Source organism: Giraffa tippelskirchi, chromosome 6, assembly GCF_054371585.1.
Source record: "Giraffa tippelskirchi isolate mGirTip1 chromosome 6, T2T-mGirTip1v1.2.pri, whole genome shotgun sequence".
Lineage (NCBI taxonomy): Eukaryota > Metazoa > Chordata > Mammalia > Artiodactyla > Giraffidae > Giraffa > Giraffa tippelskirchi.
Genome location: NC_137280.1, coordinates 82,807,431 through 82,833,047, shown reverse-complemented (window position 1 = coordinate 82,833,047; position 25,617 = coordinate 82,807,431). Strand labels below are relative to the sequence as shown.

Genomic DNA, 25,617 nt, shown 5'->3' with positions numbered 1-25,617 from the left:
CAGCTTCCCTCAACAACTTCCTCTCAGACTCCCCCAGCTGACTCCCTACCCAGAAATACACGCGCATGCAAATCCAACCGCTCAGCGTTGACCTGCCTCAGGCCCAGGTGTGAAGGGCCAGCCAAGGAATGCAGAGGCGGGAGGCCCAGGGTGTGCATATATATTTGTACTCACATGCAAATCCCCACCCTGAGCCGCAGACAGACCTGGCGGCCAGTACTCCAGATGTTGGCGTGATGGTGATCGGAACTGCTGGGGGGAGGTGGTGGTGTGCGCTGAATGTGCAGGGCACGAGGGGGGAGGCTGAGGTTGGGAGAGGCTGAGGTTGGGGAAGGCCTCTTCTGGGCACAAGCCCCCCACCTCCCCACCAAGGTCCAGCTAGAAAGCCTAGAGCTTGTTGCATCTGCCCAGCAGAGTGGCAGTGGTGAACCCATCGACCCAGGAAAGGGAAGAAGAACCTAGAGAAATCCAAGAGGGCACCTCAACAGAGAAAGCATGCAGCTGGGCCTCAGTGGGAGGGCTAGATGGGGCCTGAGCACATGGGCAGGAGAGTGGGCATTTGAAGTCAAGAGTCCAGTGCCTCCCCACCCCTATCTTTGTACCCCACTTATCAAGTATCAACTATGTGCCAACCATTGTGATAAACTGAACTCAAAAGAAGTAGAAAGCTTAAGTAGACCGATGACCATGGAAGATTAAAAAAGTGTCTCAAGACCTACCATTAAAAGGACAACAGGCCCCTACGGTTTTATAGCTGTTTTATCCAACCTTAGAGGACAGGAAAGTGAAATGTTCTTTAAACTAACTCAGACCTTTAAAAACAGGGGAACCCCAAGTCATTTTAATGAAACTCTTATAGGTCAGAACCTAAGTCTAAAAAGAGAGAAGTATTGACCACAAAAGGGGCAATGTTAGTAGCCAGGGATTCAAGGAAGACCTCTCTGAAGAGGTGATGTTGGAACTGAGACCAGAGGAACAAGAAAGACCCAGGCAACAAAGGGAAGAGTCAGCTGTGAGAAGATCTGGTGGAAGGGTGTTCCTGGCAGGGGGAACTGCAAGGACAGAAGCTGAGTGCTCATGAGTTTGACATTTTGAAAACAGCAAAGAAGTCTGAATGGCTGGACAACGTGAACAAGGGAGAGAGGGGAGGGGGATGGTGGTGGTGGGAGTGGGCTTTGGATCCCGTAGGTCCTTGTGGGCCACAGTGAAGAGTGTGGGTATTACTCTGAAGGCATTAGGGAGCTATACAGAATTTGGGGGCAAAGGAGTACCTAGATATGATTTTGACAGTTTAAAATCCCCCTGTATTTTCATGCATTGCTGGAGGAAGGGGAAAGAAGAAGAGCCACTCTGAAAAACTGTCTGGCATCTACTAAAGCTGAACAAGCAACTACCCTCCAACCCAATGATCCTTCCCCTCCCCTTGTATTTACCGAAGACAAATGGGCCCATGTAAGAAATCACACAAACAAGAATATTCTCAGCAACTTCATTTATCATAGCCCCAAACTGGAAATGATTCAAATGCCCTCAATGGGAGAATTGACAACTACTTTCTGGTAAATTCTATGGTGGGCTACTATACAGCACAGAAAAAGGATGCATCTCAGCTCCATGTAACCGCACAGGTGAACCTCCCAGATCATGGGCTGATTCAACAACACTGGGCTCTGCAGAGGGGACATGCCATGTGATTCCACTGATGTAAAGTTCCAGAACAGGCAACACCTACCTCCCGTGATGGATATGAGCACACTGACCACGCTAAGCAGGTGCTGTGACAGGATAGTGCAAGTCAGGGGGCTGGCGTGCTATGTTCCCTGGACCAGCTGTATTCAGTTGGTGCAAGTTTCTTAGCCCTACTCCAATGATTTTTGCATTTCCCTCTATGTGACTTAACCAAAAGGATTTTTTAAAAAGTACCCCTCCCCCACCCTCTCTCAGGTTGCCGTAGGACAGCATCTGTCTGGGCAGGAGTGAGATGACAGGGAGAAGCTGGGGCAGACGTGGGGCCTGAACGGAGGCTGGGGCTGCAGGTAGGCAGAGAGGATGTGTTGTTTGGCAACCAAGGGGACAGGATATGCTGGTGGCATATGCCTGGGGTTGGAGGGAGCCTGGGGTCTCAGATCTGAGCGTTGCTTGTGGGGGAAACTGAGGGTGCGTGCGGTGCGTGCATGCATGCTAAGTCATGTTCAACTCTTTGCGACCCCATGGACTATATAGCCTGCCAGGCTCCTCTGTCCATGGCATTCACCAGGCAAGAATACTGGAATATGTTGCCATTCCCTTCTCCAGCAGATATTCCCAACCCAGGGATCAAAACCAAGTCTCCTGAATTGCAGGTGGGTTCTTTACCGCTGAGCCACCGGGGAAGCCCCAAACTGGGGGTACACAGGAAGATTTCATAAGCACCCAGAGCATGACTAAGTCTCTACTGTGACACCTGTGGTCACTAAGTCCATCAACAAGCACCCCTGAAGTCCTTTAGGCCATGACTGTCACCTCCCTCTAAGAGGCCTCTCAGCCCCCTGGTGATCAGGATGGAGGTCTGGAAGGAACTCCACCCTCCCACTCACCCTTCACTGTGAGCCTCTTCCTGTGGAAGGACTCAGTTTTCTCATCTATAGGTGCGAGTGAGAACCCATCTGCCACCAGCTGAGAAGGAGGGGGCAGTGGGAGGTGCCTTTCGACGTTGTCTCTGGACTCCCAGGAGCCAGAAGGCAGAGGGGCTTTGGAGCTGGGGGTGCTGAGTCAGCATGCTGTCTTGCGAGGCCACAGGGGCCCTTCCTGTGGCAGGCTGGGTGACATCAGGCCCCTACCTGCCCCGCCCCCCCTCCCCCTTTAAGCGGGTCATGGCATCCTGATCTCACAGGCTTTGCAGCCAGCAAGTGTCTGAGATAAAAGACCAGGAGCCATCAGGTTCCCCTTCTCGTCTCTCAGCGAGGCTTTAATGGAGGGGCCAGCAGCAGAGGTACGCTGCCTGACCCTTGAGCCCAGAGGCCACAGTTTGGCGGGGGACCCAGGCCGGGAAGGAGGGGAGGAAAGGAGAAGTGAGAGGCAGGTGGGTGGCGGGGGGAGGTGAGGGCCCAGGGGACGCGGCGAAGCGGGGAGGGGTCGCTGTGCCTGGGCCCGGCAGCAAATCAGCCCAGCAGCAAATCAGCCCAGCGGCCCCGCCTCACGCAACCCGGGCGGTGGTTTCATCACCTGTTCCCCAAGCACCTCGTTACGGGCGACAGGAAGAGCCCCTTGGAAAGTCGGGACCCCCCCCTCCCCTCTCTTGAGGGCTCTGGCGGCTCTGACCCCAGCTGCTGGAGACCCTCCCCCAGCCCAGCGGCGCCCTGGGCCGTCTCCTCCCCCGGGAGCCTGGGGAAATGGTGGCTCAGGTTGGGGGGGGCACTGTGAGGGACCTAGGGGCTGGTTAGCCCACAGCGGCCCCTCTCCTGCCCCCGGGAGAAGGCGGGCTCTGGGAGTGACTCCTGTGTGGCCAAACTTCTCCAGGCCTCAGTTTCCTACCCCAGAAGATGGGGAGAGCTGGGGAAACCTCCCTGAGTTGGGGGGCTCTCTGAAGTAGGTGCGGTTGACATGCTGTAGCACTCTTTCTCTATGCAGGCAGCAGAACTCCTTAGGGTCTTCTCCCCTCAGCCCAGGGGTGCCCAGGTCAGACTGAGGCCACCAGGCAGACCCCGGAAGGGTGCTGGGGACAGGCGGCTCAGGGAGAAAGCCCTTCCTTACATGTACAGATGGGAGTTTGGGAGATTCCCCTCATAGGGAGGCTCCCCTCAAACACATGCAGTCCACAGTTCTCGTAGACCCCTCCCAAACCCACATGGCTCAGCAAACACACGTATCCCGCAGTCCACACACAGATGCTCAATTACACACAGACCTCTCACACACACATGGACTCCTGACACATTCCGATCCCCCAAATGCACACAAACCCTCATCATATGCAGACACCCCCAAATGCACCATGACCCCAACATGTAACCTTTCTAGACACACATAGAGCTCCCCCAAACACAGGTAGACTCCCCAGATCCATGCTGGTCTCCCATTACAGGCAGGCACATGGACACAGATAGGGCCTCTATCTCTGCAGTGGTATCGTCCACCCTCTGGCTTCCTGAGGCAGGGTGGGAGCACTCCCCAGGGGACAGATGCAGGTTAGGGGATGGGGGTTCTGAGGGTGGAGCGAGGGGGGAGGAGGGCCTCAGGGATCATATGTATGGACACTGCATGGGGACCACAGGCTACAGTGGTGCAGGTGGCAGGGGGTTGTGGGCATCTTCGGGTAGTTCTGGGGACTGGGGCGGGGGGCTTGAGGGTGGGATGTGTTACCCACGTGTGGCTCTGAATCCCAGAAACCCAGAAGGTTCCAGGTGGAGAAGGCCCTTTGCAGGGGGAGGAGTCCCTTTTTCTATCAGTCTCTCTGACAATCATGGGGAAACTGAGGCCCAGTTGGGAACCCTCAAACCCCCCTCCACAGACCCCTCCGCAGGCCTGCTTCCGGAGGGCCCAGTGTGGCTGTGTGCTGAGGGGTCTGTGGGCCTGGCTGTGGCTGTGGGCTTGGTCAGACCAGGGTTCCTACCCCAGCTCGACTGCACAGTCACTGCTTGACATGCTCCAAGCCTGTTCCCCCATCTATGCAGCGGGCCCTGGCACCCACTCACCTGTGCCTCCACTTTAGAAAGGCCTCATCTAACAACAGACTCGCTCACCTTCCGTCCCGTTCCTGGCACCTGAGACCCAGCCCCAGGCAGACCTGCCTCTTCTCCATCGCCAAGTCTTTGCCCCGCCGTGCCCTCTGTCCTGAAGACCCTTCTCAGACTCACCCAGATTTGAGAAGCTGCTGCATGTCCTTCAAGGCTGGGCAGAAGTCTCTCTAGCAGTGCTAATTTCCCCAGAGCAGAGTCTTCTTTCCCTCTGCAGCTCAGTTGTACCAGGCATGTTTGGTGCTTCTTTGTTAGTTTCTCTGATGATCATGTGTGTGTGTGTGAGTCACTCAGTCGTGTCTGACTCTTTGTGACCCTATGGACTGTAGCCTGCCAGGCTCCTCTGTCCATGGGATTCTCCAGGCAAGAACACTGGAGTGGGTTGCCATTCCCTTCTCCAGGGGATCTTCCCGACCAGGCAGTCGAGCCCGGGTCTCCTGCATTGCAGGCAGACTCTTTACCATCTGAGCCACCAGGGAAGCCTCTCTGATGGTTGTATTGCGCCCCTAAGAGGTCCATTCCACAAGGGCAGAGATGGAGCCTTCCCAATGCCCAGCACAGAGTAGGTGTGCAATCACCCTTCCTTGAACAAGTGAACCAACAACTGCTTAACAAATGGAAGAGACATCGGCAACGGGTTCCATTTTCTTTTAAACACCTCATGGCTCACAAAACAAACTTGAGGCCCCATCTGGCCCACAGGCTGCCGGTTTGAGAGGCCCCCCAACATGCTCACGCACAATGGCCCACTGGATGGTGTTCGTGCCTCCCTCAGCCCCAGGTTTCCATGCCCACCTCAGAAGGAAATTACGTCATGAAGTCATGAGGGCCTGGCTGCCCTGTCCACTGCAGGTCCTGCCAGGAAGGCCGCTTTTTCTGTCACAGCTACTGCAAAATAGACTCATTGCGCCATTCGCCTCCCATGAGGCTTAGGACCCATTCCCCTGGGGCTGGGAGAGACCGAACATTCAACACCCATCCCTGCTGTCTCACACAAGTCAGGGCCCTTGCCCAACCCTAGGCCCCCAACGATGTCCCCTAAGCTGCAGTAGCAGCTACAGGAACGGTCTGAGGTTTCTCTCTCTTTGTTCCAGAGAAAGATGTCCCCATAGGGCCCTAGAAATTCATCCCCAGAGGCCTGGGCCTCCCTGCTTGGGAAATTAACACATCTGTCAGAGCTGGGCGGAAGGGACTCAGCCCATAGCCCAGCAGAGCAGAGATGCAGCCAGTGGGGAACCCAACCTGGGGCCCCTGGGGCATCCCTGGTCCCCACTTTCTTCCCCCAGAAATGCCTATGGCTCCCCAAGGTGTCAGGGATACAAGGGCAGGGAGGAGACAGACCCAGCCTGACCCTTTGCACTGCCCAGTCTGGTGAGGGAGACAACAGGCACATCACTGTGTCAAGGACAGAAGACTTTAACGATGGAATTCTACAGGGGGAGGCAGTGGGGGAGGTGGTGTGGAGAAAGCTGTTTTGAACAGAGGGGCCAGAAAAGACTTTTTGAAAAGGGAAATACAAGGAGGAGGGAACCACAAGGAGGAGAGTACACCAGCCATGAAAGGATGTGGAGAATGGTAGGTGCAAAGGCCTGGAGGTGGGAATGTGCTAGGTGGGTTCCAGGTATGGCGGTGGTTGGTATTGCTGAGAATGGGTGAGCAATGGGCAACCAGAAGCAGAAGGGAGCAGGGAAGCCACAGGGGACTCAGGAATTAGGGTGAGAGAGTGGACTGTAGAGCAACTGAGTCATGGAGGGTATATGAGTCGGGGGGGGGGCAGGGGCTGTGGTATAATTTCAGATTTTCAGCAGACCCTGTGATTACTATGAGGAGGAGTCCTTTAGGTGCAGGACAGCATCCAGCAGGAGATGAGGCTCTGGTTGTGGAAACTGGACAGAGGCAGGCCTGTGTCACAGCAGTGACTCGTTGTGACAGCTGGCCTGCACTGTTCCCTTCTGAAGACCCCAGCTCAACCAGACCCCCAACTCTACCTCTAGTGAACATGAACCGGAGGAGGTCAGACAGGGAAGTTGACAGGCCTGAGGACTGCTTGGCCCTGGTGCAGGGTGGGGTGAGGTGGGCCTGGATGGGGCTCACAAGCACTCCACTTGGTCATGGTTCGGATGGCACCTCCTGTTTCTGAGTGCCTGCTGTGTGCCCGGGGCCCATACTCCACCTCATTTACACACGGGGCCAGCCTGACTCAGATAGCCCGGTGAAGCAGAGGTGGCTGCCCTGTTTTACACAGCAGGAAGTGGGCTCCTTCCCAGGGCCACACAGTGGGACCCCAGATCCTCATTCCAGTGTGGGTTTGTACCCCGTGGTTGTCCAAATGCATCCCAAACCCAGCCCCCCTCAGCCCCCCGACCCAGTCCAAGAAGTGGGCCTGGGTACTAGTGGTGTCTGAGACACTCATTTCTGTACTGCTTGGGGCCAACGGGCAGCCTCACAAGGCCCCCAAGTTGCAGGCACAGGGAAGCACTTTGGGGGTGCTGAGAAATGGGACCCAATCCTTGTGTACACCTGACTTGGATTCATGAGCCTGGGCTGGGTGACCTCTCCTACCCCAAATGGGATCCCAGGCGTGTGATAAATCCTCTCCAAAAAATGACATCTGCCTGCAAGTGCCTATTTGCCTCAAATCTTCCGGAAGGTCAAATACCCAACATGTCTACACTCATTGCATCTGAGTTGGGGTGACAAATGACCTTAATTCCCTCTCTCCTCTAATTTGCATTTTCCAGATGTCTGCCTGGTTGGGTAATGATTTAATGAAATCAATCATTACTTGGAGATGGGAAGTAAGATCGAGCTCAGATTGCTTAAGTCACAAGGGCATCCAGAGAGCTCAGAAAAGGGCAGTGATCTGTCTGAGGCCACACAGAGAGGGGCAAGAGGAAGCTGGGGCCAGCCCCTCACTTCTGGCTTTTGTTCTCCTAGGGTCTGAGGGGCAGCCCATCCTTTCTCTGAGGGGCCTGGGTGTTTCCACCTGGCCTCAGTCTTCCCTCCTGCAAAGTGGCAGCTTCAGACTAGATAGTGAGTTTCCAGCTCTCACAGGTGAGACCTCAGGACCCTCAATGTCCCCAAATTCCATTCCCCAGAAGCCAGGATTCACTTCTGGACTTAGACAGGTGATGGAAGGCAGGCATGGGGACAGGAGGGAGCAAGGCTTTCTCCCAAAGCTCCGTTGACTTTTGGAATCAAACCCCACACACTTGTCCTTCTGAGTCTAAATACTTTTTTGAACCCCATTTCCTTTACCCCAAGAGTCTGCAAGTGCTCAACCCCAGACGCCAAAGGTCCTGAAGTCCTGACCTTCCCCTGTGAGGGTTTTCAGCCAGGTCAGGCAAAAGGCCTCACCTATGTCTGACCTCTTAGGTCTGCAGCTTGGGGACAGGGAATAGCCTGGGACTCCAGCTGGTGACGTCCATTGCCCAGGACCCTGAGAGATACAGAGGGTGGGGACCATGACCAGGAAAGTAACTCAGCCACCAGTTTGTCATATGCTGACAACCTCGGAAGGCTGTGACTATCGTTCCTCCAATGAGACACTGAGGCATGGGGAGGAAGCACTTGTGGTCCCCTGCCCAGGGCTCCGTGCCCATCATCCTGCCCGCAGCCACAGAGGTACCCCATGGGCCCAGCTGAGGCCCCTCGTTCACTGCATGAGATGCAGACCCCACAGGGTGGGTGAGGGTCATGGCAGTCACAGGCACACGTGGGTGCCATGCCACACGAAGGTGCGGGGCTGTGACACATGAGGGCACACTCACAGCAGGAAGGCAGGGGATTGTGGCTGTGCACAGGTGCCTCCAGGATGCACAAAGGGGTGTGCCCCAGGAAAAGGAACCACTGGAGCTCACAGACGCATACCAGAGTCTCATGGCACCACAACTTTAGACACACGACCCCCCCAACTGACATCAAAACCTTCAGTCACATGCCCTTTGGACACACAACCCCTCAGCGATGACACACACTCCCTCAGACATAACTCCTGGACATGCAAACCCTGGGACACTCACCCTTTTGGACACACAAATCTCTCAGGAACACAACCTTTGAACAGCCCCTCGAACACACCCCTCAGATTCACACCCCTTGGACATATACCCTTTGGACACACAAACCCTGGACGCATAGCCTCTCAAACTCACAATCCTAGGTCTGCAAACCTCTTAGACACAACTCTCCCGCGTACAGCAGCACCCTAGGACCTTCAAACTCATCCCAGCCCACAGATGCCATTCAAAGGACGCTGTACAGACCTCGGCCCGACGCGAGACGCACCTGCTCCACCTGGACCCTCCCGCACTGACCCGGCGGCAGCGGCTCAGAAGTCGGACCAAGCGCCGGGCGGCCACAGGTGCCTTCTGAGCGGGCGGCCCCGCCCCCGGGAGCTGATTGGGCGCGATGCAAATTTGCATAGAGGGCGTGTCCGCGGCGGCGATAGGCGGGCACTTGGGCGTGGCCGGGTCCCTGGAGTTCCGGGACCGGGAATCCGACACTGGAAGACTGTGAGGTGGGGAAATAGTATGAGGGAGGGGGACACGAAAGGGGGCTGGATCAGACTTGCCAGGCATCCCCCGCTGTCAGTGGGCGACCCTGACCTTACTGTTGAGCCTGACCCTAATTCGGACCCTGTCTGTAACCCCTGCTATCTCCTACCCTGGACTTAACCCCAACCTAAGTGAAATATAACTCTGATCGGGACCCTGAGGCCCCAGACATAGAGACCTTCTCGCAGCCAACCCTGACCCTTGCCCTCACCCAGATGCAGGGACTGCAGAAGAGGCTTCTGGGATCGCTTGTGGCCTCACCTAGCTGCGTGCCTTCTGCAGCGGCAAGTGTGACCCACATGCTTCGACAGGAGGGCAACAGAGCCCTGGGTAACTGGGCGCCCTCCTCCTGAAGTGGTCATCTTCCAGGATTCGACACCCCTCTCTGGGATCCCAGCACCACCCAGGACAGGTCCCAAACCAGAGGGGGATCAGAGCAGGATTAGGGAGTGAATCAAGGTGGAAAGGATTCCAGGATGAATATGACTTTGGACTGGGCGATCCTGGAGTCAGCTTCCCCTAGAAAGGGGGCATTTGTAATGGGCCTTAAAGCATGAGTAAGAGTTTGTCACTGGTGAGTTTTTTCAAGAGGACTTGCAAAGGGGCAGAGAAACAGTGCAGAACATTCTTTGGTGGGGGAAGATGAAGCCCGAGCAGTGAGTGGAAGTAGATTGGGCTGGGGGCCCTTTAAAGAAAGGCTTGGAGATGGGAGGAGGGGGTTCATTTGGGGCAGATGAAAGGGGAGAGTAGGTGGGTTGCAATGGCTGTCTGTCCATCTTCTCAGAACACAACAGATGATCAGACCTCTGGACTCAGGAGGGAACATATGGCGATATTAGTATGTGAGGGACAGTGAGGAAGGGAACAGAGATCCTGGAAGGCTTGTGCTTCTCCCCATACAGCAGTTTCCCCATCTGTGACATGGGCAGTTTGCACCTCTAGCCTGGAAACAGATTTTTCTTTGGAAAAAAAAAAAAACAAAAACAACCTAGGGCTGGTGGGGATCAGGTTTCCTGCCTCTCCCACCCCATCCTTGTTGCCCTTCAGTGCCCAACACCAGATGTTCGGGTGTCCCAAGGACACACCAGGGTGACCCAGGCCAGGTTGGGGGCTTCTGCCTAGGCCTCAAGGCACAGAACAAGTCCTGCAGAGTGTGGAGGTGGCTAGGGAGCCCTGGGCCCCTCGAGGGCCGCTCTGTTTACCCAAGACCGCCCGCTTGCCTCTGATGCAACAGGCAGGCTCTGGTTACGTGAGGGCAGCAGCTGGAGCAGCCCTGGGAGCAGCCGGAGGTAAGCCAGCTGGGGCTGCCCACCATGGGGCACACCTCCTGCTCCCTCTCACCACTGGGGCTCCCTCCTATGTTCTTGCCCCTGCCATGTGGCCACTTTCCACCTCTCTCATTCCCAAACCCCCTTCCCAATCCAGTCCATACCCTCTTCTATCATTCACACTGTTTCCTATAAGGGCTCCTTCTTTTTGCCTTTACCCCTGTTCCTGTCCTATCCATTTGCCCATCACTGGCTGTGTTATCCCGTGTGGACCCAAATCCTCCCCTGGGGAAATCAGGAACCTTGACCTCAGTCTTTTCTGATGAGAGGACCCTCTTAGGGGCTGGAGTAAGAGACTGGGGGTTGAAAGGAAGATTTCAGGGGAGGATGGAATAGAAAAGGCTGGAGAAGGAGATCTGGGAAGAGGCCTGGTAAATGGTGGACAGGGGTGGTAAGGTAAGGGGGTGTAGAAGCTGCTCCCCCCAAGTCTCCCTTCTCCATATCTTCTCCCAGAATGCCAGCAGGGGAAGTCTTTGCGGATCCTCCATGGTAAGGGCAGTGTGGTTCAATGGGTAGGGCTTCAGGGTTCAAGGACCCTAGGTTCCCACCCGTTCTGACTCCCACTTGCTGTGTGACTTCACGCCAGTCACTTCACTCCTCTGAGCCTGTTTGCTCATGTGAAAAATGGGGACAATAGTGGTGCCTCCTCAGGGGTAGAAGTGTTTCAAGCTCGGTCTCCAATACCCCCTCCTCCTCCAAAAGACTTCATTATCCCCCTTCCATCTGGTGTTCTGACACCCCCATCCCTCTTTCCACCTCAGCGCTGACCGAGAGGTTCAGAAATGCCTGTGTTCACTGTCTCTGTCTCCTGGAGTCTGGGATCTCCTTGCGATTGGGCCGTGTGTTGTGGTAGCACAAAAGGGGTGTTTTCATGGGTTTCTTGAAAAACTGGAGAGGTTCTGAGTAGTCTAGGGATCTGGGGACCAACCTTGGGGCAACCAGGGGCCTTACTGAGGGATGAGGTGGGGCTGGCAATGGGCTTTCCAGGGGCAGGACCCTCTGAGAGGGCAGAGTAGGAGTGAAATAAAAACCAGGATTTGGATCAGGGGCTAAAAACATAAAGTCAAAATTCATGTCTGATTCCTGTCCTGACCACCGTGGACCAACCGGAGGCAAGTCGCTGCCCTCTTGGGCCTCCTTTTACTCCATCCAGAGATCTGAAAGAGGGGTCCCACACGTTACCCAGGGAGCCCTTCCAGGTTGCCTCCACTCTCACGGGCGCTAGGATCCCTACTTGAATGTCGCTTGGCACGAGGAGGTCGTTTCTGAGAGCAAATCTTAGTGAGCCAGGGAATGCCCACACCCTCCACTCTGGTGAACAGATAAGGCCACTAGTGCATGGGGACAGATGTGAGGTCTTCCTGGGTAGTGGCCTCTCGAAGTCTTAATTCACTTTCTGGATAACTGGAGCAAAGACGCATGAGGTGAAAAAGGGCAGAGGGTCACACTGCACTCTCCAGGATCTGCCAAGACTACGGACAATGACTGCTCAGAGGTGAAGAGCCCCGCCAAGGCTTTGCATCTTGCGCCCCCTGGCGGTCATCGGGGGTGGGACGTTCGCCAGGTGGTGGTTTAGTCGCCAAGTCGTGTCCAACTCTTGCGACCCCATGGACTGTAGCCCTCCAGGCTCCTCTGACCATGGGATTCTCCAGGCAAGAATACTGAAGTGGGTTGCCATTTCCTTCTCCAGAGGATCTTCCCGACCCAGGGATCAAACCTGGGTCTCCTGCATTGCAGGCTGATTCTTTACCAACTGAGCTATGAGGGAAGCCCCAGGTACATTCGCCCAGAGTGAAGGGCAAATTTGTGATACGAATGAAAGGCAAAATTAATCAGCATTCCCCGTGCACACTAGGACTTGGGGTGGTGGTGGGATCTGACAACCCACAGTCCTGCACAGACCTCTTTGAGAATACTATTAGTCACTGGCTGAGGTCATGTTCAGAGGCTGTGGGTGACAGGGAGCTTCAGAAGGTCTACGGCACCCCATGACTGCTCCTCACTAGCTCACTGTACCTGAACCATCCAAGGTTGGCCCTCGGATTCATGAAATTACATCACTAAGCTGACCGTCTAGGGGGTCTGAGCTCTGGGGCCAGGGTTGGTCTGTCTGGCTCACCAGGGCATCCCCTGGGGTAGACAGGTCCTAGCTCAGACAGATCAGTGTTTGCTGGACAAATGGCTTCATGGTGGAAGGAGAGATGGACAAGAGGTGCCTTCAGAGTGGATGAAGAGAGAGTGTCTCGGGGCCTGACTGCATACCAGTCAGGGCCTACAATAGTGAACCTGAGGCTCCTCCCTCTAAACTGAGTTAGGGCAGAGGGAAGACAGGATGGTGGCACACAGACCCCCAGGATACCCTAGGAGAGAAGAGGGAGGACTGACCGTTTCCTGATGGTGGGAGGCAGTTATTTCTCAATACCTCCAGGGCCCCTGAACCTCCTCCCAGGCCCACAGGCCCCTCTACAGCCCTGACACCCCACCGGGACCCTCTCTGCCCCCCACCCTTCCTAACCACTTCACAGGGCCAAGTTGGGGGATGCTCCCAGAGCAGTGAGCCTGGGGCCCATCCTGGCTGTATCCTCAACAACTCCATTCTGATTGTCCCGATAGATTTTGCTGGGCACTGTGTTGGCACACAGCTGACCCTGGAGCTGTACAAACCAGGGGCCGTGATCTCCCAGGCTTGGAATCCTCAGGGATCAGTGTGGGATCTTCTCAAGTCAGCAGAAATAGACTCAGATCAATTTTGGCAAAAGCAGTGATTTTAGGGATTCATGAAACTGAAGAATTAAGATTTTTCTAGTGTCAGGTACAGCTAGATCCAAGGTCCCAGGCAATGTTCTTAGGTTCCACGTTCCATCTGCTGAGCTTACCAACCCCAGAAAGAAGATGGCACTTTTTGTACTTTTCCAGCAAAATCTTCAGGGAAGACCTCTCATTGGATCACGTGCCCATCTCAAACCAAGCACTGTGACGTGGGAGATGGGGCGCTCTGATTAGCCAGGCCAGGGTCCCACATGTACCCCTGGAGTCAGGGTGTCTTCTCTATATGGCCTGAGCTTGGGGTGGGCATTTCTGTTTGAGATAGAACACAGTCCAGGCAGGCAATTACACAAATGTCTGCTTCAGCCTGTAGAGAAAGCTCCAGTCCACGCTTTCTTTTTTAGATGGAGAAAGGTAGGACCAGAGAGGGTCAGAGCCAGGCCCCATGTCATACAGCAAGTCAGAGGCAGGGCTAGGACCACATTAGACCAGGGTCTACTCTTCCCTAGCTGTGTGACCCTGCACAAATGATGCTACTTCTCAGAGCCTCTCTTCTCCCATCTGTATTTGGGGTGACATCTCCCTTACAGGGCTGTCTGAGGATGAAAGATGACCACTGTGAAGTACCCGGCAAAGAGCTGGACACACAGCAGGTGTGTGGTTGTGGCAGCAGTTACTGGTCCAAGGGGCATGGCCATGTCCAGGGCCAGTGAGGGGCGGGTAAGAATGCAAAGGCAGCAAAGTCTCATCTCAGAACGTTCATGGCTGGCCCAGAGGCAGGAAGGATGCGCCGGCCACACTTGCTCGGTTTTCGGTCCCTGCCAAGTCCCACAAGGTTGTGTCAAAGAGTCCAGCTTTGGTCAGGATAGGGTGGTAGACATGAGGGTCATGGTGAGCTCTGAGATGCCCCCAGGGGTTCAGGGGAGCCCTGATGAGGGAGCATCTGAAGCAGGATCCTGGGCAGGGCCAAGAGAAAAGGTGAAGTGCTGGGAGTTAGAGGGTCTGGGTGTGAATCCCGGCATTTCTGGTCACGATGCTGACCCTGCCTTGCCTCTCTGAGCCTCAGTTTCCTCTTCTGCAAAATGGGGATGTGTGTAGGGCCCTGGGCCCGGAGAAGCAGGGAAGACCAAGACTTGACCCTGTGAAAGGTCATCGATAACCCTGTGGGGGGAACCATCTGGGGAATAGTGGGAGTGGAGGCTCTGAGACGGGGTGTGGGGCAGCAGTTCTGGGGAGAAGAGCAGGGTCTGTAGGGACAAAGGTGGGATCAGGAGGAGCCACAGAGCACTTTGTTCTGAGGGGGTACAGCAGTCAAGGGATAGCAGATGATTCAGGGTACTCATGGCTGGCCTGGAGCCTCCAGGCAGGCGCAGGAGAAACACGCTGGGTGTGGAGGGGGTAGAAGTGGCAGCAGGGCAGCTTCCTGAGGCGCAAGGGTGGGTGGGACCAGGGCACAGGATGCAGGAGATGGGGGGTGTGGGTCCAGGGATGGTAGGCAACACTGGGTGGTGAAATGGGGTGGGTTGCTGACTGCCTTGGCAGCCCTTCTTGCTCCAGGCCCTCCCAGAGGTCCCCTGAGCAACCCCACAATCCGCAGTGTTCCTCACTACTCCAACAGCCAGAGCCAAGCCCAGCACATGGCAGGGGCCCCAAAAGAACTCTGACTGCACAAATGAACTCTGCCACCTCCTGGCACTCAGGGCTGCTGCTCGAGGAGGCACAGGGGTCCCTGTCCCCACCCAGGCCTCCCCTGCCCTCTGAGAAGACATTCGCAGCACAAGAGCACACCATGGCAGGTGAGCAGGAGGCTCTGAGAGCTAAACAAGCCATGGGCATGGTCAGTCCCTTGGGCACCTCCAATATGCCTGTGTCTGCCCTGCATGAGCACAGAATAACAAGACACTAGGCCAGTCGTGGTGCCATGCTCTCCTCAGATGGTCAACCACATCTCCGGTACTGAAGCCCTCCTGCAGCCCTCTCCTATTGGGTCCTGGTCCTGGCCACATGACTGGCCTTGACCAATGGGACACCCGTAACTGTGCAGCAAGGGAAGGCTGAAGGAACGTGTGCACGCCAGGCACTCAAGCACCAGGAGAAGCCTGGGCTGGCCCGCTAGAGTCCACATGGAGAACTAGACACTCCTCTCCCCTAACACCAGGCAGCGCTGGTCAAGGGCCAGATGCTAGGTTACCTCAGAATACTGGACCCCATCAAGAACCACGAATAGCCCCCACGTGAGCCCAGCAAAACGGCCTGGCTGAGTCCAGCTCAAATTGCAGAACTGTAAGCAGGCAAATGATTGGTGTCATAAGCTGCTAAGTTTGGGGATAGTTTGTCATGCAGCAGTAGCTGACTACTACAACAAGCATCACCGTATGTAGTAATGTCCTCTCTGCTGCTAATGAACCACTATGACAGAAGGGAAAAGCAGAGACCAGTGGGGAGGGACTTGCTCAGGGTCACACGGCAGGTCACCAGTAGAAAGAGGATTCCAGAGCCGAGTGGATAATTGCCATGCTGGGCTCTGCCTGAGACAGAGTGTGGGTAAAGCAAGCAGGTGGCACACGGCAGGTAGCAAAAATGGGGCTCTGCTCATCTTGAGGGGCAGGGGCCCTTGGGATCCAGACAGGGTCTGTGGCCTGGATAAGAGGCAGGAAGATGACAGAGAGCGCACAAAGGGGATGGGCTGACGACAGCCCTGCGCAGCAGAGGGCACAAGGTGCCCCTCCCTCTAGCTTCCCACAAATGAAACCCCTGAGCAAGCCCAGGGAGAAAACCCGAGTGGTTAGTCAAGCAGATCCCTTCTCAGATGCTGAGAGGATGGGTTAGTTCAGAGCATGGAGCAGAGAGGCTCCAGGCCCACTTTGCACTGACCTGGGTCAGAGGGGCCGAAGCACCTCCAAGTCTCTTCCGGGATCAGGTTGAGGATGGTGGGAGCGGTTCCTCGGGGCTGGAACAAAACATGTGCAGCGTCTATGAGGCTCAGGTCCAAGGCCATGAGGTGTGCTTGGCTAGACTGGATTGCATATTGGGGTCACGCTCCAGTCTCCCAGGACTCCTGGCCTGAGCCTTCAGGGTATCCTTTGTAAAAACAGGACCAGCTATCCACTTCAGAGGTTGTGGCTGGGTCTCATGTAGATCTGGGAGCTTCAAATCCCTGGGGCTTGTGGAGAGAGGCAAGAGTGGGTGAGCAGCTACTACACAAGCTGCTACTGGTGTCTTTCAGAGGCACAAGCAGGGCTTTTGGACGCAGCTGGGCAACTGAGCTGCAAGTAAAAACTATTGGTGTTGTGGCCTTACTGTGTGGGGGTACTGTGCAAAGCTTGCTGCAGTGAGCTCCAGTCCTACTGGCTATCACCCACCCGAGGCAGAGGAGCCAGGTGGTGATTTGGTGAACCCCCAGGAGGCCCTCATGCCACCCTGGGGCAGGTCACTGCATGTCCCTTCTTACATATCTGCAAGGCTTTTTCAGTTTGACAGTTCTTGTGTCTGTTACCACACACAGCAACATAAAGGTGTTTCTTCCTTTCTAAAAGCCTTGTGAGGGACAGGCATGCCAGAACCCCACACTGCAGGAGTCAGACACATCTCAAGGTTGAGTGACGGCTTACAGCAGGGACTGCTGCTGCTGCTGTTTGGTCGCTAAGTTGTGTTTGACTCTTCTCGACCCTACGGACTGTAGCCCACCAGGCGCCTCTGTCCATGGAGTACTCTAGTACTCCTCTGGACAGGAATACTGGAGTGGTTGCCATTTCCTACTCCAGAGGACTTTCCCGACCCAGGGATCGAACCCGCCTCTCCTGCTTGGTGGGTGGATTCTTTACAACTGAGCCACCTGGGAAGTGGTACAGCAGGTACATGGGTGTTCAAATGCATGTTTATTAAGTTATAATGAAAACAAAACCAAAAAGAGCTACTTCTCCCCATTATGTAAGAGTCATAAGTACTTTTCACTTTTGGACCATCTGGTCATCGGCTCAAAGCCTCTTTCAGCTCTGGGCACCCTCCCTGCTGCCCTCGAGGTCCCTGCCCACCTCCCTAGCCCCGTCTCCCTGCCTGCACCCACTCCAGTTACAACTGCCTTGGATGTTCCTCCAACACATCCAGCTCACCAGACCCAGGGCGGGCCTTCCACACCTGGAACACTCACCCACAGTCACCTTTGTCTGTGTATTGTTCAAGCCTCTGTTCGCATCTCTGCCACCTCCTCAGAGGGGGCCCCCTTCTCCTTCACACGTATCTGAAATGTTCTTGTCTGTTCCGTGTTTACCTGGTTGCTGTGTGCCTCTCCCTGAGGCTACAAGCATACCTGTCTCGGTCACTGCCATGCCCCCAGCACCCAGCCCAAGCACACAGCAGAGCTCAGGAGCTGGGTGAGGACTGACTCAACTCCCACTACAGACGGCAAAGGACAAGAGGAAGTCACCAGCCACCACAAGACCAAGAAAGGGAGTTGTCTAAGGAGCGAGAAGGCGCAGTTCCTGGCTGAGCAGCGAAGGTCCTTACAGCAAGGAGGCTGAGAGCAGCAGGGGCGGGAGGTCCCAGGCGCTACCTGTGGCCCTGGGCTGTGGCGTTCATGTGGTCCCGGATGCTGATGGCCTGTTTGAGGAGACCCTCCACACTGCGGAAGTAGACACTGCTGTCGACAAGGTTCTTCACGGCACTGCAACGGGAGGGAGGACCAGACCAGTGGATACCAGCAACCAGACCTCAGTGGACACCCGCAACCGGACCTCAGTGGACACCCACAACCGGACCTCAGTGGACACCCGCACTGGCCCAGTGGTTTGTCCAGCTGCTGGGGGATTCCACGGGCCTCCCTGAGAGCTCAGTGTGCTTAAAGTTTAGATTTCCCTATGGACCAGAACACTGGATGGCAAGATACAACTTTTGCTTGATGGTTGCTAGGCCATTTAATGCTTTGAAGGAGCTATAAGCATTCAAAGATGACCTCAAAAATAACATGCTTTGGACTTCCCTGGTGGTACAGTGGATAAGAATCTGCCTGCCAGGATGGATTTTGAGCCATTTTGAAGTGATAGTGAAGTAAATACTGTAGCTAGAGTCTGCGTCTTAGACCTGAAAGAGGAGACAAGAACAGTCTAGAACAGGAGAGCCTCTGAAAATTGATTTTCCTACTACGATAAAGAGCTGTCACTCCAGGTACTAAACTCTGCTTAGTGTTTAACCAAGCACTGTCCTAACACTGCCTTCAAAGCCTGTGTTCCTAACACTACTGTCTGTCTCCTAACCAGGAGCCTAGCTCGAAAGAGCAGATGTTACATATATGAAAGATGTTCAATACATGCTTACTTACGATAAGAAGTTGACAACAACCTAAACATCTAACAGTTGGAGAATGATTAACTACATAGAGTATAAATTTGTGGAATATAATTCAAACTATTAAAATGATAGTTGTAATTATTCTCTTGGTATAGAAAGTTGTTTGCAATATCCATGAAAAACAACCCCAGGTCTTTTATCTCCACTGTGATTTATATACCCATGTCTAGAAGAAAACTTGAGAAAATCAAAAGTCAAAGTATTAAAATAGAATTTTATATATATATATATATATATATATATATATATATATATATATAAAAGAATCTGCCTGCTAATGCAGGGGACATGGATTTGATCTCTGGTCCAAGCAGATTCCACATGCCTTGGAACAACTCAGCCTGTGCACGGCAACTGCTTGAAGAGGCGCTCTAGGGCGAGAACTCCTGAAGCCCACGCACCGTAGAGCCTGTGCTCTGTGACAAGAGAATCCACCACAACTAGAGAGCAGCCCCTACTCTTCCCAACTAGAGAAAGCCAGCATGCAGAGCAAAGACCTTGTGTAACTAAAAATAAAATCAGTTCAGTTCAGTTGCTCAGTCGTGTCTGACTCTTTGCGACCCCACGGACCGCAGCACGTCAGGCCTCCCTGGCCATCACCAACTCCCAGAGTCCACCCAAACCAATGTCCATTGGGTTGGTGATGCCATCCAACCATCTCATCCTCTGTCGTCCCTTTCTCCTGCCTTCAATCTTTCCCAGCATCAAGGTCAGGTCTCTTCCAATGAGTCTGTTCTTCGCATCAGGTGGCCAAAGTATTGGAGCCTCAGCTCCACTATCAGTCCTTCCAATGAATATTCAGGACTGATTTCCTTTAGCAATCCAAGGGACTCTCAAGAGTCTTCTCCAACACCACAGTTCAAAAGCATAAATTCATCAGCACTCAGCTTTCATTTTTTAAAATATCATGCTTTCCTTTTAGGTAACCTATTCCTTCCTCTGAAGGAAGCTTGTCAGCTGGAGTGTGAAAAGCTCTAAAAGTGAATTTAGACTCAGCACCATTAGAGAGGCACTATTGCAAAGCTGTGCTAAGCTCTGATGTTGCTGCCACATTGATGAATGTCTAATAAAAATGTTTCCAACAGCACTACAGGAAAATATTCACCAAGCCTCTTGGGGCATTACTAATGCCAGGAGGCTGCCTGTGCAAGCACACCTGCAGTCAAAATAAAAGGGTTGTTTTCAAGTCCTTCTATTACAGAAATCACTCCCATTTATTATCAGTCAAGGACCTGCTTGAAAATGGCCATGCGATCAAAGGAGGGGAGCGCTGGCTGAAATCCAGACTGTCCATTTGCTCATCCAACACCACCAAATGCAGGCAGCTTTCCTAGTATCTGATCACTTTGATAAAAAGCTGTCTAACACAAGTTCACAACGGGCCCAACCAACAGACCATATAGTATCTTCCAGTTTCACACCAACCATTAACACTGCATAAGGCATTTTAAACAACTAAAAGGGCACTTTCATGTCCAAAGGAAACAGTCTTTCAGCATTAGAGAAATTTACATCTCACTAAAGAGAAGTGCTCAGAGTTCAGAGCAGACTGGCCCCCTGCCTACCATAAGGCAGTCCAATGGAACATTCTGGAACATGATGGACACATTCTTTATCCACTGAGATGGCTGTTAAGCACTTGAAATGTGGCTCGTGAGACTGAGGGGCTGAATCTTTCATTTTATTTCATTTTAATTCATTAAAATCTAAGTGTAAACAGCCAACCAGGGTCCAAGCTTCTGCAATGGACAGGGCAGCTAGAGGAACTGGGAGAAAATACAGACTTTGATCTGTTCTTCCTTAAACCTGGGCCTTTAAAAAAAAAATTGCTTTTATTTGGCTGCGCTAGGTCTTAGTTGTGGCACACAGGATGTTTAGTTGCAGCATCCAAATTCTTAGTCATGACAAGTGAGATCTAGCTCCCGCATCAGGGATCAAACCCGGGCCTGCTGCATTGGGAGCTTGAATTCTTAGCCACTAGACCACCAGGGAAGTCCCAAACCTGGGCCGAAAGGTTCTTAGCTGACCAGGAACTATGTAGTAGCTGCAAGAAAAACTCCCTTATCTTTTCTACTCTTCCTGGAGCTGAGAAGAGTGTTTGTGACCACAATCCCCAGGAAGATGCCATCAGTCTGGATCACCCTCCAGCCACAGCAGAGGGGTCAAGGCTGGTGATGGCAGAACTCCCAGCAGCAGGACTTCCTGTCAAGGAACTTCAACTATACAACAGAAACAGGCAGGCAAACCCCCCAGCGCCACGGACAAGGACTGCTGTGGAGTGTCTAGGCTCCACCAACACAACCTACAGCCCGCACTAGGGGCAAACAGCGCTCCTAAGTCACCAACTCCAAAAGCAAATGAAACAAGCCTGGACATGAACTACAGTCATGGGGAACCAACAGAAGCACAGGAGGCAGGCTGGCAAAGCTGCAATAATGGGGAGAAACACCAACTGCTGCTTTTTATTATCGGGAGTATCTTTCACTTGGGGTTAAAAATTCTGGGTATTTAGAGAAAGGTAAGCAAACAAGAAAACACAAATAATAAATGGTATACCCATGGTCACAGAAACTTTATTCACAGTAGCTAAAACATGGAAGCAACCCAATGTCCAAGATATGAATGGATAAACAAAATGTGGTCCATCTACAGGATGGAATAGCATTCAGCCCTAAAAAAGGAAGGAACTTCGGACACAGGCTACAACGTGGATGAACCTTGACGATATTATGGTAAGCGAAAGAGGACAGTCACAAAAAGACAAAAAAAAAAGTATGATTCCATTAATGTGAGGTCCCTTGAATAGTCAGATTTTTTTAGACAGAAAGCAGAATTGCAGGAGCCAGGAATGGGGTGTGGTGAATGGGGAGTTCATGTTTAACAGGGACAGAGTTTCAGTTTTGCAAGATGAAAAGAACTCAGGAGGTGGGTGGTGAGGATAGCTGCACAGCATTATGAATATACTTAATACCACTGAATTGTACACTTAAAAATGGTTAAGATGATAAAATTTACTTAGGTGCCTCTTACCACAATATAAAAAATTAGAAAGAAATAAAAATTTAAAATAAACAGTATTGTGTTTGGGCACCACCCCCAGCTGCCATCCACCCCACCAGCCAGTCTGTGGTCCTGACTGTGGGTGGCAAACACTGGCCTCTTGAGGCACCTCCTGGAATCCTTATGACCCCCTCCTGTGACAGATGGTGGGGGCTGCTGAGGACAAGGAAGAAGCCTGACCAAGACACGTGTCAGTCGAATAGTGAGAAGCACAGGTCTGGGCTGGAACTTCGCCCTGTGGCCAGGTGAGTCGAGCTCCACCTGCCCCTACTCAGGTGGGCTTGGCAGGCCAGGCCTCACCAGGCAGCTGACGGAGGTGCCCCTGAACACCCGGGCCACACTGGGGCAATGCTGGCAGTGGGGAGGCCATGGTGCTCACCTGCAGGCATACTCCACGGTGTAAATGGCTCCCTGGCTCTGCTCCTCCCACCGCTGCATGTCAGCCTGTGGAGGGTGGGGAGCTGTGAGCAGGGCTAGCTGTTACCTCCTTCCTCCCAGTTCTCTGGAATGGAGCACCCAAACGCCAATCACCATGGCTGTAGAGACCCGCCCCCTCCAGCCCCAATCCTTCCTCTGGCAACTCCCACCCCTCCTCAGTCTGGGCTTTCTGTGAACACATGGCAACTTTGCCTCAGGATCTTTGCGGACGTTGTTCCTTCTGCCTGGCACATCCTTCCCTTGGGTCCCCATGTGGCTGCCTCCTTCTCACCACATGGGTCACAACAGACGCAGCACCTTCTTCTTCCAAATCCACCCCAGATGTGTCCACCCAGCCCCAAGCTGGGTCAGTGACCATGCACCTCCCTGCTCATGTCCTGGCCTTGACTCCTGCACCAACAGCCCCTGCTCCACCTAGCAGGCTCCAGCTCACAAGGTGCAGACCCTGGGAGAGGTCAGTCGCTAGAGTAGGACACTCACCTTATGCTGGGCCAACTCAGGCAGGGAGCGGCGCACGTGCTCCTGCAGCCGGTACAGGGCCACAGACGGCTCATTGGCCAGGACGTAGACACTCTCGGTGAATTTGTCAGTAACTGGGGCCAGGATGACAGTTGGCAAAGTGGGGCCAGTGGGGAGAAGGGGAGAGGGTTGATGGGGGATCAAGGAGACAAAGCATTAGATTCCTGATTGCTCAACCCGTGAGTCCACCCAGAGTAGAGGAGTGCCCAGCATCCCTCCCAGCTGGGTCACCTGTGGCCCTGGTGATGGGTTGCAGATGATCACAGCAGGGCCAAACAGCTCCATCTGGGAGTCACAGAAGGGCCTCAATCTTGATGACATTAATGTGTCCAGTGAATTCATGATCCTTCCCTTCCTAAACCTACTTGCTTGCTGCCACCCGCTCAGATCCACTCACATTTCATTTACCCGTGACAGTATCAGAGATTCTTCTTCAGATGCCCACTGGCTACTGGACCCAAAAGTGCCTGCAAGTTTCCATGGGTGGATGGCTCTAGGCCATGATTGACCACTGAGGGGGAGGAAAGCCCACGACACATGCTGAGTGTCTGAACAACTCAGAGGTGGGACTCATCCCCATAAGCTCCCCTATGGGAATAGACCATGGCTCCCCTCTGCAGGATTCCACCTGAGGTTGCTCCTTGCTCAGCCTCCTCCTCATCCCTGTCCTGTTTCCCCCTCTCCTCTGTGGGGCTCTCTTAGTAAGCTAATTAGAGACAACTCCTCATCCCAGGGTCTGCCTCAAAAACAGCAGCCAGATGGTGGTCCCTGCCCTTCCTACCCCATCAATGAGCAGCTCCTGCTTGTTCGGTCACAAAACAAAGCCCAAAACTCACCCACTTTTACCACCGCACTGCCCTTACTGGTCCAGGCATAGCTGTCTCTCACCTAGATCCCAAACTTAGCTGCTCCCTGGTCTCCCTGCTCCCCCTCCTGCCAACAATCCAATCCCCACAAAACAGACGAGATGAGCTCCTACTAAACATATCAGATAGGTCTCTCCCTTGGTTGAAACACTCCCATGACTCCCATCAGCCAGAGAATTAAATCTGCCTTGCTTCACACGGCCCAGAAGGCTCTGCATGTTCTGATTGCTCTTACCACCCACCCCCACCCGCCTGACCCTCTGCCCCAGGCACAATAGCCTCACAGCTGTTCCATGGATGTTCAGCACTGTCCACAAGAACTTTCTGAGATGATGGAAGGGTTCTATCATCTATACTGCCCAATATGGTAGTCACTAGTCATATACAACTACTGAGCACTTGAAATGTGACTCAGAAGCTGAATTTTAAATTTTACCTAATTTTAATTAATTTAAATATGAATAAGTACTGTGACTAGTATTGCAGCACAGCTCTGAACACTTTGCCACCTCAAGGCCTTTGTACTTGATGCCGCCAATGACGCTGCCTCCATCCCCACCTCTCATTTCCCTTCACCCCTCATGTCTCAGCTCAAATGTCACCTCCTGGCCTTCCCTGATCACCAAGCTTAATCAGATATCCCTTCAACCTCACTCTCAACCTCAGAACCTTGTTCATTTCCCTTATACTTAAATCCTTATTCTTTTTAAAAATTTTACATTGGAGTATAGTTGACTTCCAATGTTTTGTTAGTTTCAGGTGTAAAAATTCTCATTCTTTATTAGGTAATGTTTATCTAAAACTTGGGATCTGTGAGGGAAGGAGTATCTCTGAGCCTCAGTTTTCTCATCTGGAAAAATGGGAGGATAACAGAACCCACCTCAAGGTTTGCTACAGAGATGGACCCCCATCCCACTGTCCAGGACAGTGTTGTCAGTGAGGGAGAACCCACTGGTGTTTGGGACTTAAGGGAGGCTGTGCTTGAGACTGTCCAGTTTGGTGTGCCCAGCTCACCACTGTGCCCTGACTCAGGCAGACTCCAGCCTGCCACCTCCAAACTGTATGTCCTCTTACCCTCTCAGGGCTCCTCCTTTTGAAAATGAACACAGTGGTAATAGCTTACACCTCACAGTGCTGTTAGGAAGGATGTGGAATTAAATGTTCTTGTGACATCTAAATAATTAACTGGCAATAACGTATGTAACAAATTAACAACGACATTGACACTTTAAAAATAGCTTGTGGCATTTTGTAACTTGTAACTATGTGATTTCAGTTCAGTTCAGTTCAGTCGCTCAGTCGTGTCTGACTCTTTGCGACCCCATGAATCGCAGCACGCCAGGCCTCCCTGCCCATCACCAACTCCCGGAGTTTACCCAAACCCATGTCCATCGACTCGGTGATGCCATCCACCCATCTCACCCTCTGTCGTCCCATTCTCCTCCTGCCCCCAATCCTTCCCAGCATTAGGGTCTTTATATACAACTGGAGAAGGGCACAGCAACCCACTTCAGTATCCTTGCCTGGAGAAGCCCATTGACATAGGAGCCTGGAGGGCTTACAGTCCATGTGGTCCAGAAGAGTCGGATACGACTTAGCGGCTGAACCACAACAGCAAAAATATACAAATGCTTAAATACAAAGGAAAACAGTACACACAACTGCCACGCCCCTGGCATTCTTCCAGTGTTTTACGCATTAACGTATCAGGTTACTAAATTCTCATAACAATTTTATGGGGAGAGGCAAGGAGACTGTTATACTCCCCATTTTACAGATGACAAAACCGAGGCACAGAGTCTCTAAAGGTTTCAAAACTAGTCAGCGGTTGAGCCGGGATTGCCTGGCAATTCAATCACTGCCCCCAAACGCTCCCTCAGCGCCGTGGCCCCTGTCACCCTCTTCAGATCGCCCTTCTAGGAGTCCTTGGCCCCTCCGCCCCACCCCGCGTGGGGCCCCACACCACCTTTCTTCCCCTTGAGCTGCATCTCGGGTTCTTCCATAGTAGCCACGGCCCTATTCC

General features: G+C 53.2%; 2 protein-coding genes across 5 annotated transcripts in view; both read right to left on the bottom strand.

Annotated features, from left to right (window-relative positions):
- Positions 1–16,315, bottom strand: part of MEF2B (myocyte enhancer factor 2B) — a 24,178-nt gene extending 7,863 nt beyond the window's left edge. Inside the window, exons 1-2 of one of the 2 annotated variants that reach the window (XM_081496140.1) lie at positions 13,264–13,755; positions 9,003–9,227 (exon numbers count right to left, since the gene is read on the bottom strand). In XM_081496140.1, the coding sequence (XP_081352266.1) occupies positions 9,003–9,139 (137 nt within the window). In that variant the 5' untranslated portion in view covers positions 9,140–9,227; positions 13,264–13,755. Of the gene's footprint in view, positions 1–9,002; positions 9,228–13,263; positions 13,756–16,239 lie in introns of those variants that run through there. The other variant, XM_081496141.1, reaches the window with a different exon arrangement.
- BORCS8 (BLOC-1 related complex subunit 8) lies at positions 13,347–25,617 on the bottom strand. Of its 3 annotated transcripts, none has more exons than XM_081496168.1 (6): positions 25,561–25,617; positions 22,690–22,802; positions 22,151–22,215; positions 17,918–18,028; positions 16,240–16,315; positions 13,347–14,321 (listed from the first exon to the last, which is right to left on the bottom strand). In XM_081496168.1, the coding sequence occupies exons 1-5, from the start codon at positions 25,595–25,597 to the stop codon at positions 16,282–16,284; spliced, it is 360 nt and encodes a 119-aa protein (XP_081352294.1). In that variant the 5' UTR covers positions 25,598–25,617; the 3' UTR covers positions 13,347–14,321; positions 16,240–16,281. The 3 variants fall into 3 exon arrangements, with proteins under 3 accessions (XP_081352294.1, XP_081352296.1, XP_081352297.1); XM_081496170.1 differs by having other exon boundaries at positions 13,347–14,183; XM_081496171.1 differs by having other exon boundaries at positions 13,347–13,677.